We start from the raw sequence: 13,498 nt of genomic DNA, 5'->3' as shown, positions 1-13,498 counted from the left end.
ATTTCAGCACCCACAAACGTTCCATATAATTGTATACACACACACACACATAAACACACGCACACACACTACTTTTATACTTATACAGTATATGCATAAATTTTCGCATATAATTCTCAACTTCTCGTTTTCCTAAACTAGACCGTATGAAGGGAAATACTTGCAGAGAAATGTATTATCAAAAGTGGAATGCAGCCAGAAAGTTAAGATGTTTACTATTAGAGCTTCGTATAAATATAAACAAAATGACCACTAGCAGGTTCTAGGCACATACCATGAAAAGTTCACTCATAAGGTATAGGTAGCTTGTAAAAAAATGGAAGTTGTTTCCATAAACAGCAATAAATGTTTGCAAAGACAGTTGAGGAGATAATTGCAGAATATATACTTTTGCATTACCTTTTGTGCCCTAAATGCACGTTGATATATTTAGTAGTTGCATAATAATCAGGGCATTGTCGTGTCGACAATGAATCACTTTCCGATAGTTACTTGAGACTAGCGCCACACTTTGCACCGTTTCCAACCTCTTAAATCAGCTTGCCCTAGTCACAGGATAAAATCTTAGTTAATTCTTAGTTTTTCAATTTACTTTTGTGATCTGATTCACAGCGACTCCTGCTGACATATCGTTTACTTAATCTAGGAGGCTGTAAAGCAACATTCCGGATGCATAGGTCTAAGCGCCATTGGGATTCAAACTGTAGACTCATAAATGTTACGCACATCCAATCAATAATTGGCGTTAGTTATTAGTTTCTAAGCGACCTAGGCGGCCATTGTCGTTTTTCTCACTGTACTCTACTCTACAAAGGAAAGAAAAGTTAATTTTTCGCTTTTAATTCTGTCATATTTTTGTCTTTTTCACAGGCACTCAGATAACTCAAGGCGTCTGTTTAATATCTCTCTGCTCAGGAGATGCACAATAGTTAGTTAATTTAGCAAACGTTTTTAGTCATTTTATAGAAGAAATTTTGATTTCCAACACTTTAAGTTTGCTGATTTGGATCTGAGAGAGAGAGAGAGAGAGAGAGAGAGAGAGAGAGAGAGAGAGAGAGAGAGAGAGAGAGAGTATAACACGTGGTTATTCGTCTCTTCCAAGGTCCCAAACTCCTTCTGTCCTACTCAGTGACCTATTTTTTTTTCCAGTGTTTTTAAAGAAGAAGATGAGTCTAGTGTTTATCCTGGGGGGAATTAGGAGCCCGACGGTTTGTTTACGCTCCTGTCAAAGTACGTAAACAGAGCCACCAAGTGACAAACGGTACTGCGTCATGTATTTACTGCAATTCTTTCTTTAAATTATGAACTTCTAACATAAACAACCATTTTTGGTATTTTTTTTTTTTACATACAGAGCAGAAGCCATATCCGAATCTGAACACCAATATATGTAGGCCTATATGAAACAGCGACCCCTTATGGAAATGGGCAAAGAAGAAGAAGAAGAAGAAGAAGAAGAAGAAGAAGAAGAAGAAGGGAAGTACATATAGGGGATTTGCAGATACCAGTAGATGTAGGCCTATATGAAACAGCAGCGACCCCATATAGAAATGGGCAAAGCTGAAGAAGAAGAAGAAGAAGAAGAAGAAGAAGAAGAAGAAGAAGAAGAAGAAGTGCATACAGAACAAGAAGAAGAAGAAGAAGAAGAAGAAGAAGAAGAAGAAGAAGAAGAAGAAGAAGTACATATAGGGCACTTTCAGATACCAGTACATGTAGACCTATATGAAACAGCAGCGACCCCATATAGAAATGGGCAAAACTGAAGAAGAAGAAGAAGAAGAAGAAGAAGAAGAAGAAGTACATATAGGGCACTTTCCGATACCAGTATGTGTAGGCCTATATGAAACAGCAGTGACCCCATATAAAAATGGGAAAAGCTGAAGAAGAAGAAGAAGAAGAAGAAGAAGAAGAAGAAGAAGAAGAAGAAGAAGAAGAAACATATTTAACTGCTCTTGTCATGAGTGTTGCACAATACGAAAATTTCTTTTGTTTCGTGCTAAAAGGCCACTGTTTAAAATCTTGTTCTGATTCTGCCTCCTGTTTTAAGTTAGAGATATGAGCTAATTGGGAGATTGATTTCAAAGGTACGAAGGTAACGGGCTAATTAGTTACCTACAAGCCGAGCTAATGACGCAATAGCATCTTAATTTTAGCTATATAACCTTTTGATTTGGCCTTGTGTACTTGTATAATTCTCTCTCTCTCTCTCTCTCTCTCTCTCTCTCTCTCTCTCCCGCAGATAAGACTAATGATTCAGCAAAAAGTTAAACAGTTTTTTTGTTGTTGCTATGCAGTATATTCTCTTTATGAAAAATGATAGACGAATCAGTTGAATATGGACGAATATATGTGTATGTATATAGATATGTATTTATGTTATATATATATATATATATATATATATATATATATATATATATATATATATATATATACATATATATATGTATATAAATGTGTTAATATACTCGGATTTGATCATTTTCATCAGATATTGCATCATTCATTGCAAAGGCCCTTATATACGCATACGCACACTATACATGTATAATATATATTGCATTTTTCATTGCAATAGCACTCTAATACACACACACACACATATATATTATATATATACAGTATATATATATATATATATATATATATATATATATATATATATATATAGAGAGAGAGAGAGAGAGAGAGAGAGAGAGAGAGATAGTAGTGCGCATGCGAACTCCATTGCAACGAATGATGCAACACCTGGAAAAAACGCATCCGGACAGAGTATACGAACACGGTTCTTGTCAGGGCCGATTTGACAGTTGTTTTACATCGACGTGTCTATCATAAGACCCTGGATTGACGAAGGAGAGATAGAGCGAGCAAAGAAGGAGAAACAGAGCGAGAAAGAGAGAAACAGAACGAGCAAGAAAGAGAAATAAAACGAATTAGCAAAGGAGAAAGAACAAGGGAAGAGCCGTTGCAAAGGTAACTCCAGCCAATTACTACTACTGTCACCCTTATCGGGAACTTTTCCTGTCTAATGTTTTTAGTGGGTTATCACATATGGCGTTAATTTAAGCTCTTTTATATCATTGTAAATTATTAAGCCTATTAAAAATTATATTTCTGTGACCCTACTGGTAGTAGGTAGGCCTATGGAGTTGTAAAATATAGGAAATTAGTGAAGGTCCCTCCTGCGAGTAACTGAAGAAGGCCTGTGAATTCGGGGTCTAAGTTTTGTGACGTTTTGGGGATTGAATCTATATTAGGGGGTTAGAATAGAAATACTAACCGCATTTATCTTAAAATTAGGATAATTAAGTCAATGCAGCCGTAGGTGGGGCTAATCCTGGTCCTTCTAGTCTACCTTACGTAAAGTAAACCTAACCTAACCTATCGTAACCTTCATGAATTGTAGTGAAGTGTGCTACTATTAAAGTCTTAACGTATTTTAGTGAAATTTTAATATTTCCATTCTGAAATAGTCCTAAACCACTTTAAAAAACAACTTGATAGGTTTTTTAGACCTCCTGTAGCCTATAGCAATATTAACCCTGCACAGTATGGTCATAGCATATTTCTGAAACTGATGCACTGAAATATTATGAAATAAGTTTAAAATGGCAATGCAATATGGATATACAGTCTGACAATTAGCTTAGCTTACCAGCTGCTTCCATGTTGTCTATAAAAATAATTTGTTACTTCAAGAGAAATGCAAAATTATCCTAAAATTACAGTATAGGTAATTAATTCAAGCTTTTCCTTTTAAGTGGCCTAATTTAGTAACTAAATAAAAATTTAATTTGTTTTCCCAGGTTAGATAGTTGAGGCGAGAAGTCCTGTCACCGCAGAATCATGTCGTTCAAGGAGGTGCGTCGGGTTTCCTTATGGGACAAGGATCTGGTAAGTATTCGTATTTTGTATAATGCTTTTAATCAAGTAGTTATATATAAATTTCTTCCATGTATTCATCAGTTACTACTCTCAATTTAATACGATAAGGTTTTTAGTTTAAAGCAATAGTCAAGTCCAAAAGGCTGTATTTCTCCTTCTTCTCATTAGGGTAGTCAGAAAATTAATGAACAGCTTTATTGTGAAAAGATAGTATTTCTTTCATCATATTAATGTGTAATTATTTCCTATTTTTTATCACAGATAGATCCATTAATAGTTGGCTTACGGATTGCACCGGGGACTGCAGAATATGAGGATTTGGGGAGAGATTTAACACCATCTCCAGTAAATGGTGGAGTATTCATTTTTCTACTGTTGTGTATTTTTTCCTGGGACAACTTATGATTATGAGTTTGTTGAGCGGTGTAGAGCAATCACTACTTTACCTATAGATTTATTTACCACCAGTCTTATTTACAAAAAAAGAATTCTGTACATACAAGCTGTTAACTTCAGACTCCTGTGAACAACAGTCTACTGAACAGCCCTACCTAACCAGTAACTAAGCTGCCTAAGTACCTAATCAACCAACCACAATAATTTTTAGTCTTTCCCCTCCTAATCAAATTTCCTTGTGTAATAAATGTACTGCAAATCACCGTACGAGGTCCAGCAGACAAGCGTGTTTGAATAAGAGAAAGTTATGCAGACATCATCACTGCAAGCCCTCAAAGCAATCTTAGTTTTTCAAGCAATTTTGTCCATTACCAGAAAAACCTGGTTTGCATGAGCCCATGTAGCTACCATCGGTGTTCATGCATACAGCATACGTATGACAGCTTGAAGTTCCATCAAGTCACTCATTTTTTCTCGTTGCAAGCCTGTCCACTGCACATTTTTCCACTTCCTTTAAAGCTCTGTCTTCACTGATGAGTCAATCTTGATTAAAGGTACTGTATTGCAGATACCAGACGGCACAATACGTAAACAACTAATCAGTATCAATTTATCTAAGAACTTGGAGCTCATGAATGACCAACTCCCATTGCACTGTACTTTGGCATAACGCTGTAATGGTTAATGCTGGTACAAATTCTGTTTCTGGCCCTGATAAATACATAGATAGATAAATCATTAAAATTACAGGGAAAAGAGTAAATAGCCTGAATATCATGCACGTATGTTCTTTGCAGATTTTTGTGCTATTGGACTGCCCGGTTTTAATCCATCTCAGCCTGGTACTCATGCAAAGATGCAGTGCTCTCTTTGCAAAGTCTCATTCACCACGCGCGAAGAGCAAGTTGAGCATTATCGCCTTGACTGGCACCGTTGTAACCTTCAACGTTCTGTAAACAAGAAAGCTCCTTTAACTGAGGAACAGTTTATGAATGATTTAAGTAAGTTAAATCAAACTTTTTCCTTTTTAAAAACTTGGTGTACATTATGATGTTTATTGGAGTCCAAGTCTCAACGTAACTTCCGCATTCATGATGTAGTTTCTGGTTTCAAAGTAAGAAAAAAGTATGGCATCATATTAATTTATTTTGTTTATTTTCATGACTAGTAGATTGTATTGTTACATTTCAGACCTTTGGTCAAGGGTTTGTTGGAAGTGTTGGAAGATGTCATCAGGGCTTCTTTGGTATTGCAAGTATCTTTTTGTGAAGAATTGATAATTTACTAAATTAAGGTTAAATCCTCTTTACAGATGATGTTTCAAGTATTTCTGGATCAGAGGAAGGTTCAGATGATGAGGACACTGAAGATGATAAGATCAGCGAGAATGGTAAGGTTTTCAGTTTTGTGTGTATCTTGTCCTGTACATGTATCATTTGATTTTATGAATCTTGCAAAATATCACTGCAGTTACTTTTTCAGTACTTAATCATCCATTGAAAATTGAAACTTCTGTGATGCCATTTATTCATTATATAATTAAAAGATTTCAACAGTTTTATGATTGTAATTCAGGAAGATGAATGATTTTACATAACATTTTGCAAAGATGCAACTTTTTCTCATTTTTGTCTTTGCCTTACCTACCTCTCCTTCCTGTCACCTTGGACATCCTTGTCTCCTTTTATTTAAAAGCTGACCTCTTGGTCTAACTAGTAGATCTTGCAACCTCCATTCCTATCTTTACAAAACGCAAAATCAGCATAAGAAATGTAATAAGTTCAGGAAAGGGAGTAAAGACTTATAAATGCTCATTTGGTATATGAAATTGTGCAGGTATGACCCACAAGAAATATTCCCTCCATGGGGTCACTTAATCATAAGCTTTTCCTATCTCCATGTTTTTAATGAATACAGATGTTAACTGCTTGTTGAAAAATATACATACAAATAGTATACAGATATATATACTTACAAAATTGCATTTAATGTCCAGTTCACTATACCTCAAGAATAACTTACATCCAAGGGGAATTATATCTGATAAGTGTTTTGTTACCATCGGGATTCAAAGCATTGTCTGGTTTAGAAACGTTGGACAGTGACTTTGAACGCTGAGCCATCATCCCTCTTGATGGCTTAGTGATCAAATTTCACCACCATTGGTTCTTGTTCAGGGACATATCTGGATATTACTGGTGTTGCAGATAAGGTGTATGTAACAAAATGCTCTTTTAGGAATCCAAAATGGCTGTTAAATGCAAATAACCTGCAGAATAGAATAATTGTCAAAGTGTTCATATTGCACTAACTTTTATTTTCAGATGAGGCTGGTCAGAGCTTAGGAAGGCAGGCACGAATGTTCTTCCTTAATGCTGATGGAATGGTTTTATCTCTGTACAGGGCAGTCCTCCTTAGTAAAAAAGTGAGTACGTAGAAATTCATCCTCTAGAGCTTAATCGTGCTTCTTTTTGAGCATGTAGGGGAAATTAGCTGGTGCATATATGAAGCTGTGGAATAGCAGTGGGTTTGTTTAAAAGACATGAAAAAAAATTTTAGGTGTAAAAAATTGTACTTCTTTTGGTACAACATTTGTTTTGCTTGCTTCTGTTTTTTTTTTAAACAGTAGAAATGTTATGATTCCACATTGATGATGAATATTGTTTCAAGATAGATTTACCATGCGTAGGGTTTTCTTGTTTTAGGTCTAGAATTTACTAGAAAACACAAAACTAATGTAGTAAAAGGGAACTTCAGGAGTCATAAAGATCCTGTTTATGAAAGAGGTGGACTTTTTATGATGATAAACCCCTCTTGATGCTGAACAATTCTCTTTGCCTCTGAAATTCAGTATTCTGTTTTTGGCATGTAAAGTGAACTATTATTTAGGGTTATTTAGGAGTAGTAATGATTTCATCTGTTATTCTTGGATGGAATTTTCCTTTTATTTGTGTATATTATCTTAATAATCCCATAACAGGTGAGAGCACAGCTTTTATTTACGTTCAGGTCTTTCCATAATCATGGAATGCTGTATTTTCAGTGCAAAATGACTGGGGAGGAAGATGCTGTGCTAAGAGCTCGAAGTGCAGCAGCAGTACAGCCTTGGGCTGTTATACTACTCAGTGGAGGTCATTTTGCTGCGGCTATTTTTAAAGGTAATTGCTTCATACATTTTTATGCAGGATGCTAAAGCATCTACCAGAAAAATCGAAGGATTTTCTTTAGGATATTTTCATTAAAATCTTGGAAACAGGAATGCTACCATCCCTCGAAAATTCTCACTGATCATCCCAATAAAAAGCCAAATAAGGATGCCTCTCTCCATAGTACCTGTGTCAGAGACACAGTAAATGAGGCACAGATACATAATATAAGGAGAAATTTAGTGGAAATGTACTAATGGTGGTCTGTACTCAACAAGGGGATTTATTTCGATTAGACCTAAGATAATTACTTGGTAAACATAGCAAAAGTGGTAAAAACAGATCGAGGGAAGAATCACATGAGCTACAAAACTGGAAAGTGATAAACTATAACAGTTGTCTGGTGTAATGATTTAATTACAGCACTGTATTAGACAGAGCATGTCACTTGTAGTTCCTAACAAGATGGTAGATATCCATAGCTGGGTGGGTTTATCCACATCATTTATTAGCTCTAAAGTATTATGTTGAGAACCTGACGGATTTGAGCAATAAGTAGGCTATTTTCTCATTCCAGTCCTCATTAAAAAGGAAACTCTACTCCAGAATGATATGTTGCAAGCTAAGGAAACGGCCTTCCTTATATTTCGAATTGAATTTCGATGTTGGTTGTAATTATGGTAAGTAGAATTAGTTTTTGAGTTTTTGTTGATGCCGGAGTTTTGCCATGTTCTTGGGATGAAAATAAGAATTTTATTGCAGGAAATGAAGTTGTAATGCACAAGACCTTCCATAACTACACAGTGCGGTCTAAACAAGGTGGCAGTCAAAGGGGCAAAGATAATCAGAGTGGGACGTCACATCCAAGGTCAAGTGGTGCGTCTCTCAGACGGTACAATGAGATGTCACAACGGCAGGTTAGTTAGAATGTGCTTTTTATGCTTTTTACATTTGTTTTAGAGTCTTATACACTACAGTACTAAATATATATATATAAAATAAATATATAAAATTATATTTATATAATTTTTTTATTACTCCAGCACATTCAAGAACTAATGGAGTCTTGGAAACCTCGGCTAGCTCTCTGCAAGCTGATATTTTACCTTGCCAAAACTCACAATAGAAGTACGCTGTTCAGTGGTAAGAGCGCGGTACTGAATGTCAACGACAGCCGTTTGCGAACTATTCCGTTTCCCACCAGGAGGCCAAAATTTTCCGAGGTGAAGAGAGTATATGAACTGTTGTCTGCGGTTTATGTCCATGGTATGTACCTTGATATTTCTAGAGTATGTTACAAAATAAGTGTTTTTTTTTGTGCTCCAGATTTGTGATTAATAGCTAAAGAAAATTTATCATCCATTCGTATTTATGTGGCATTTGCTTGCAACTTGCAAGCCTCACTCTCTGTGAACTTGCATGGGTTGCTGTTTCAGCAGTGGAGATGAATCAAGATGTTTCTTTTATGAATACAGACTCTAATAGTGTGAATGCGGTAAATTCTTTATCTTGCCCGGCTGACAAATTAGGTTATGTTTTAAACTATTGCTGTAGTACTAGCAGTTGATAACAATCAAGGTTAAGTTTTCTTGAGGAAATTTCATGTTCAAGCACAGCTCATCCTTCTTATGCCACTTACAAAGTAGATGTTCTGACTTGGGCTTCATGCATTTCAAACTTCACCATAGTGGAAAATCATTACAGTTTTCCAGCTAAGGATGATTCAATCTTTTATAACAAATATGGTGTGACAGACATTACTATACTCTGTTCATCATGTGCTTAGTTGGAAAAATATCAGTGCATTATTTATATGTTATTTGTAATGTTTCGGTGTATTTTGATAGTGAATGAAGTTTATCTTTATTAGTTTTAATTAGGCTTAATGGCATAAGTAAAAATAGTGGTGTTATATCTATAAAACATTAAAATTTTATTGAAAGTTGGTTTTTACGATCCCATCAATCAGCAGTTCAGAATTTTTATAAAGACGGTGGGAGGACAAATTCGTTAGTTGTGGAATCATGTTAATATTCACAAATTCATAACTTTCAAACCTCTTTTCAGGCACTGAAGAAGAATTTAATAGTCTGGTAAAAGATGCAAATGCCAAAAACAATAGGAAGCCCCTCGTACCAAAAAAGAACAACTCTCCAGTGACCAAGGCTGAAAGGAAACCAAAATCTTTGAGAAGGAATTCACCTGTCCAGTTTACGCCTTCATCTGAAGAGGAATCTGGAGAGGATAGTGTCGATGAGATAACTCTAGTGACTTCAATGGTTACTATCAGCACAAGAGACCTGGGCGGTGCAGAGGGCGAATGTTCGTTTGACATAGATAAAATGAGGAGACGTGCAAAAAAGAATGAGACTCGGGAACCTTCTAAGAGAAAGCCTTCGGATTCAAAGAGCAAGTTGATGTTGTCCTTTTCAAATCATGATTAAATGCTGTGGTCATATAATAATATAACACTGTAGTCTTTTGAATTATATTGTGCTATAGTCATATTATGAATTTAATTTAATTTATATGAGGGTTGGAAGATACCTAAATATATGAAAGCCAGCTGTTGTTGTAATTAATTTTAAGGACTTTGCAGATTCATGTTGCTGTTAGACTAATGATTACTGAATTTCAGATGCTGATCAGGGGTCTAAATTTCATGATCTGCTGTACTCAGCGAGCAGAACTGGCAACATAAGTGATCTTTCTAGACTCCTTAAGAAGCCTTGGGAGAAACTAGATGAAGGTAAGTGATTTATGGACTGAAAGATATTTAGCAATGAAAAAACATGAATTCTCTAAGCTCTACCCATTAGTTTAGAGAGTAGATTCTCGTTCTGCTTAACTTGGTACAGTTTTCCCTCTTCAGTCAGTTATTACCCTGTGACCATTGTACAGAAGTGCAAATGACTCTAGTTTTTTTTATATCTCAATTGTGAGGATAGTTTTTTTTATATCTCAATTGTGAGAGATCAGTAGATTCCTAGACAAAGAAGGATTTATATGGATACATTTTGTTGACACCTCATGTCCCTGCTGACACGAGGTGTTAACTATGTACCTTGTAATTGGTCACAGCCAAGATAGAGCAATGCTATCTTAGAATTAGGAGGATAAGATCTTGTTAAGCCATCTCCTTTATGAGCAAAGCAGCATAGATAGAAAAAAATTGCTAATTCACCTTAACCCGTTTCTTTCAAGAGGATAGTTCTATAAATTTGCATCCTAAAAAACAGATGAATGTTTCATACTATGCATCACTTTTATGAATATAAACTATTGCCTTACATTTGAGGTCCATCTCTCCCCTGGAGTTTGGGACTAACCACTTTGTGGAAGCTTTTTTCTGAATAAGATTGGAATACACTCTTGTTTATCACATTCTACTATAATGGTAAGGCATTGATTTGCATCAACATAACAAATTTTTGTCTTATTTGTATATTTTTCAGGCATTTCGTCATCCACTGAAATCAATGATGTCACAGGAGAAGCCTTACCAGAAGACATATCCGAAATAACGTTTGGCCCTCACTGCAAAACTATGCTACACGTTGCTGCTGAAAATAGTCAGAATGAAACTATATGGTAAGTTTCCATAACTTATTCTTATAGTATATAACAAAACTTTCAACCAAAGAGTACATTTGTATGTGATTATTATGAATGATCTGAAGCCAGTTGTATCACTACAGATAGTTGCTTAAGGTGCCCTGTTGTTTATTGTGATATTACAGTTAGAGACAGTTTAGTTGTAACACATAGTGTTTAGTGGGATAACAGTCTTTTATTAGCAGTGCTGTTTTGTTTATCAATGCTAGGTTAGTTGTTAACACAACACCAAAAATTTAAATACTATATACTATACATTTTGTTGATGTTATTAAAATAGAGGTGTTTTCTATGTCAAAACCTCATTCTTTTTGATAACAAACCCATCAGTTTACATAATAAAGTGCCCACCTCTGAACCCAACCTTTCCTGTAGTAAAGCCAAAGGATTAGGAAAATATAAACTGATGGATTTTTGTTAAAAAACTAGTGTATAAAAATTTCTTGAAAAAAAGCCTTTCTCCCAACCCATCCAATCTGCAGCTAGTTCATACTACGGAGAGAATGACCAGTTTTCACCACCAGGATCCCAGGAGTCTCAGGACCGGGATACGTATTGAGATAGGTGATGTGGGTTTGTGTGAAGAAAACGATAATTCTGTTTTTAAAAAATTACATTCATGTAACAGAGTGACGTTTTGAGTAACCCTTGGGTAAGTATGATTCATGGTTTTATATTGTAAAGTATTTTAGTCTTTGCAGTTCTAACTTGAAACCCCTCCAATTTTCTCATCTGTAGGTGGCTCATGGAAAATGGTTGTGATCCAAGCGTTGCTGACGGACGTGGACGTTTACCCTACAACGCTTCGAGAAGCAAAGATACAAAGAACATTTTTCAGAAATTTGTTGCTGTACATCCAGAAAAGTTTGATTACCTGAAGGTAAGAACCATTTTAGTATATATTTGAAAAAGAGTGCAGATAGTCTCCAACTTGGGTCCAACACAAGGCAACACAAAGGTCCTCATGTCTCTGCTTTTCTTTGTATTCCACAAATTTCCACTCAGCTCCAGCCTCCCCTCTCATAGTCCACCTAAGTAGGTCTGGGTCTTGCATCTTTTATGATATCTTCAGGTGCCAGCTTATGCAAAACTGCATTTCTGTAAATGTTTACATATTGTGAATTTTCCTTATCTTAATCAAGCCTTAATTACCAAGTTACATTTGCAAAATTTAATTGAATTTTTGTTCCTGGATTTCAAATGAGCCATTATTAACCTAGTCATCACTAGATTGAACAGAATTAATTAAGACTGAAATATTTTTGTATGATTATGTAACCCTAAGTGCCATGTGATCAGAATACAGTATCATTTCTTGATGATGTCGTTCAAAGAAAATATTTCCAATTTCAGGCGAAGATTCCAGTCCCTCGAACCCCAGAAGAAGAAGAGAAACAGGCGGCTGTATTAGCAGAGCGAAAAAAGGCGAAAAAGAAAGCTCAGAAGGAGAAAGCAAAGAAAAAGAAGGAAGAAGAAGAAACTCAGAAAAGAGAAGAAGAGGAAAAGGCGAGATTCCTTGAACTCAGTGACAGGGAGAAGGTGTGTTGTGTCCTAATTCTGGTTTTTTGTTGTGGCTAGTAAATTATAAGTGAAACCAACTCTTTGCTATATTTTTCTATAAACAGTTGTGATTGGAATCAGCATTGCTGTACATAGATGTAAGGTAGTTATCACTTTATAAACATGTTGCTGAGACATAGAAAGAACTTTTGATTCCTTTCAAACATCACAAAGGCCAGTCAGATACCTTTATGTAGCTAAGGCCTGTTGAAAACTAGTGAAGCCAAGGAAAGGAATTATCAGTGCCCTATAATTATTATTCTTGTTGTCAGATGAACTTTTATGCCATCCAGGAAGACTTTGCTGGTTAATATTACTTGCTTATAGATAATTTTTGGAAGAATTCCCACACCAGTTTGAGTAACCTAACATCCTGCACTGCATTTCCTTTCAGAGAGCATTGGCAGCTGAGAGAAGATTACAACAGCAGTGTAAAAAAGCTGACATGCCAGCTGTCGTGCATAGCAGATGCTTTTTGTGTGGTACAAACATAACGGATATACCATTTGAGTACAGCGACAACAAATTTTGTAGTATCAGATGTGTGAAAGAACACCGTTCTAAGAATGTATAGTGGTTGAAGTAGATGGGTGATAAATTATTTGTTGGAGTTATCTTTATTTTTCCTTGTCAGTGCATATCACAGTGTTAGTAAGGTCCATTTGATCGTACAAGTTGGTTGTGGTCATTGTAAAGTTACGCATGTCGTTAAGGGAGAGGTGTACCTGCTCACAGGTAAGAGACGCTGGCTTGAAGGTACTTGTCACACCCAGAGCAAGTCATTCCCTTGCCAGGTGTACTATGGTACCCTCAGTGCAGAGGTGTATTCTTCATATTGCTGAGATTTTCTTTGGATAGTTTGGTTCACCTTATGGCTCTGTATATAAACATAA

At 35.8% G+C, this 13,498-nt stretch overlaps 1 protein-coding gene across 5 annotated transcripts; it reads left to right on the top strand.

The window, feature by feature from the left end:
• Window positions 1-2,746: 2,746 nt before the first annotated feature.
• LOC136846758 (tRNA endonuclease ANKZF1-like) lies at window positions 2,747-13,215 on the top strand. Of its 5 annotated transcripts, none has more exons than XM_067117965.1 (15): window positions 2,747-2,976; window positions 3,810-3,897; window positions 4,150-4,240; window positions 5,082-5,285; window positions 5,597-5,674; window positions 6,609-6,709; window positions 7,328-7,442; window positions 8,193-8,347; window positions 8,474-8,696; window positions 9,498-9,839; window positions 10,069-10,179; window positions 10,886-11,021; window positions 11,784-11,925; window positions 12,399-12,584; window positions 13,000-13,215. In XM_067117965.1, exons 2-15 carry the CDS (start codon window positions 3,850-3,852, stop codon window positions 13,177-13,179), a joined length of 2,112 nt encoding a protein of 703 aa, XP_066974066.1. In that variant the 5' UTR covers window positions 2,747-2,976; window positions 3,810-3,849; the 3' UTR covers window positions 13,180-13,215. The 5 variants fall into 5 exon arrangements, with proteins under 5 accessions (XP_066974066.1, XP_066974065.1, XP_066974069.1 ...); XM_067117964.1 differs by lacking the exon at window positions 2,747-2,976 and adding an exon at window positions 2,989-3,040; XM_067117968.1 differs by lacking the exon at window positions 2,747-2,976 and adding an exon at window positions 2,998-3,040 and having other exon boundaries at window positions 3,810-3,901; window positions 4,154-4,240.
• The last annotated feature ends 283 nt before the right edge of the window (window positions 13,216-13,498 follow it).

The sequence above is a fragment of the Macrobrachium rosenbergii genome, chromosome 15 (genome assembly GCF_040412425.1).
Source record: "Macrobrachium rosenbergii isolate ZJJX-2024 chromosome 15, ASM4041242v1, whole genome shotgun sequence".
Taxonomy (NCBI): domain Eukaryota; kingdom Metazoa; phylum Arthropoda; class Malacostraca; order Decapoda; family Palaemonidae; genus Macrobrachium; species Macrobrachium rosenbergii.
The sequence above is the reverse complement of the archived record's forward strand: the minus strand, read 5'-3'. Positions and strand labels throughout refer to the sequence as shown.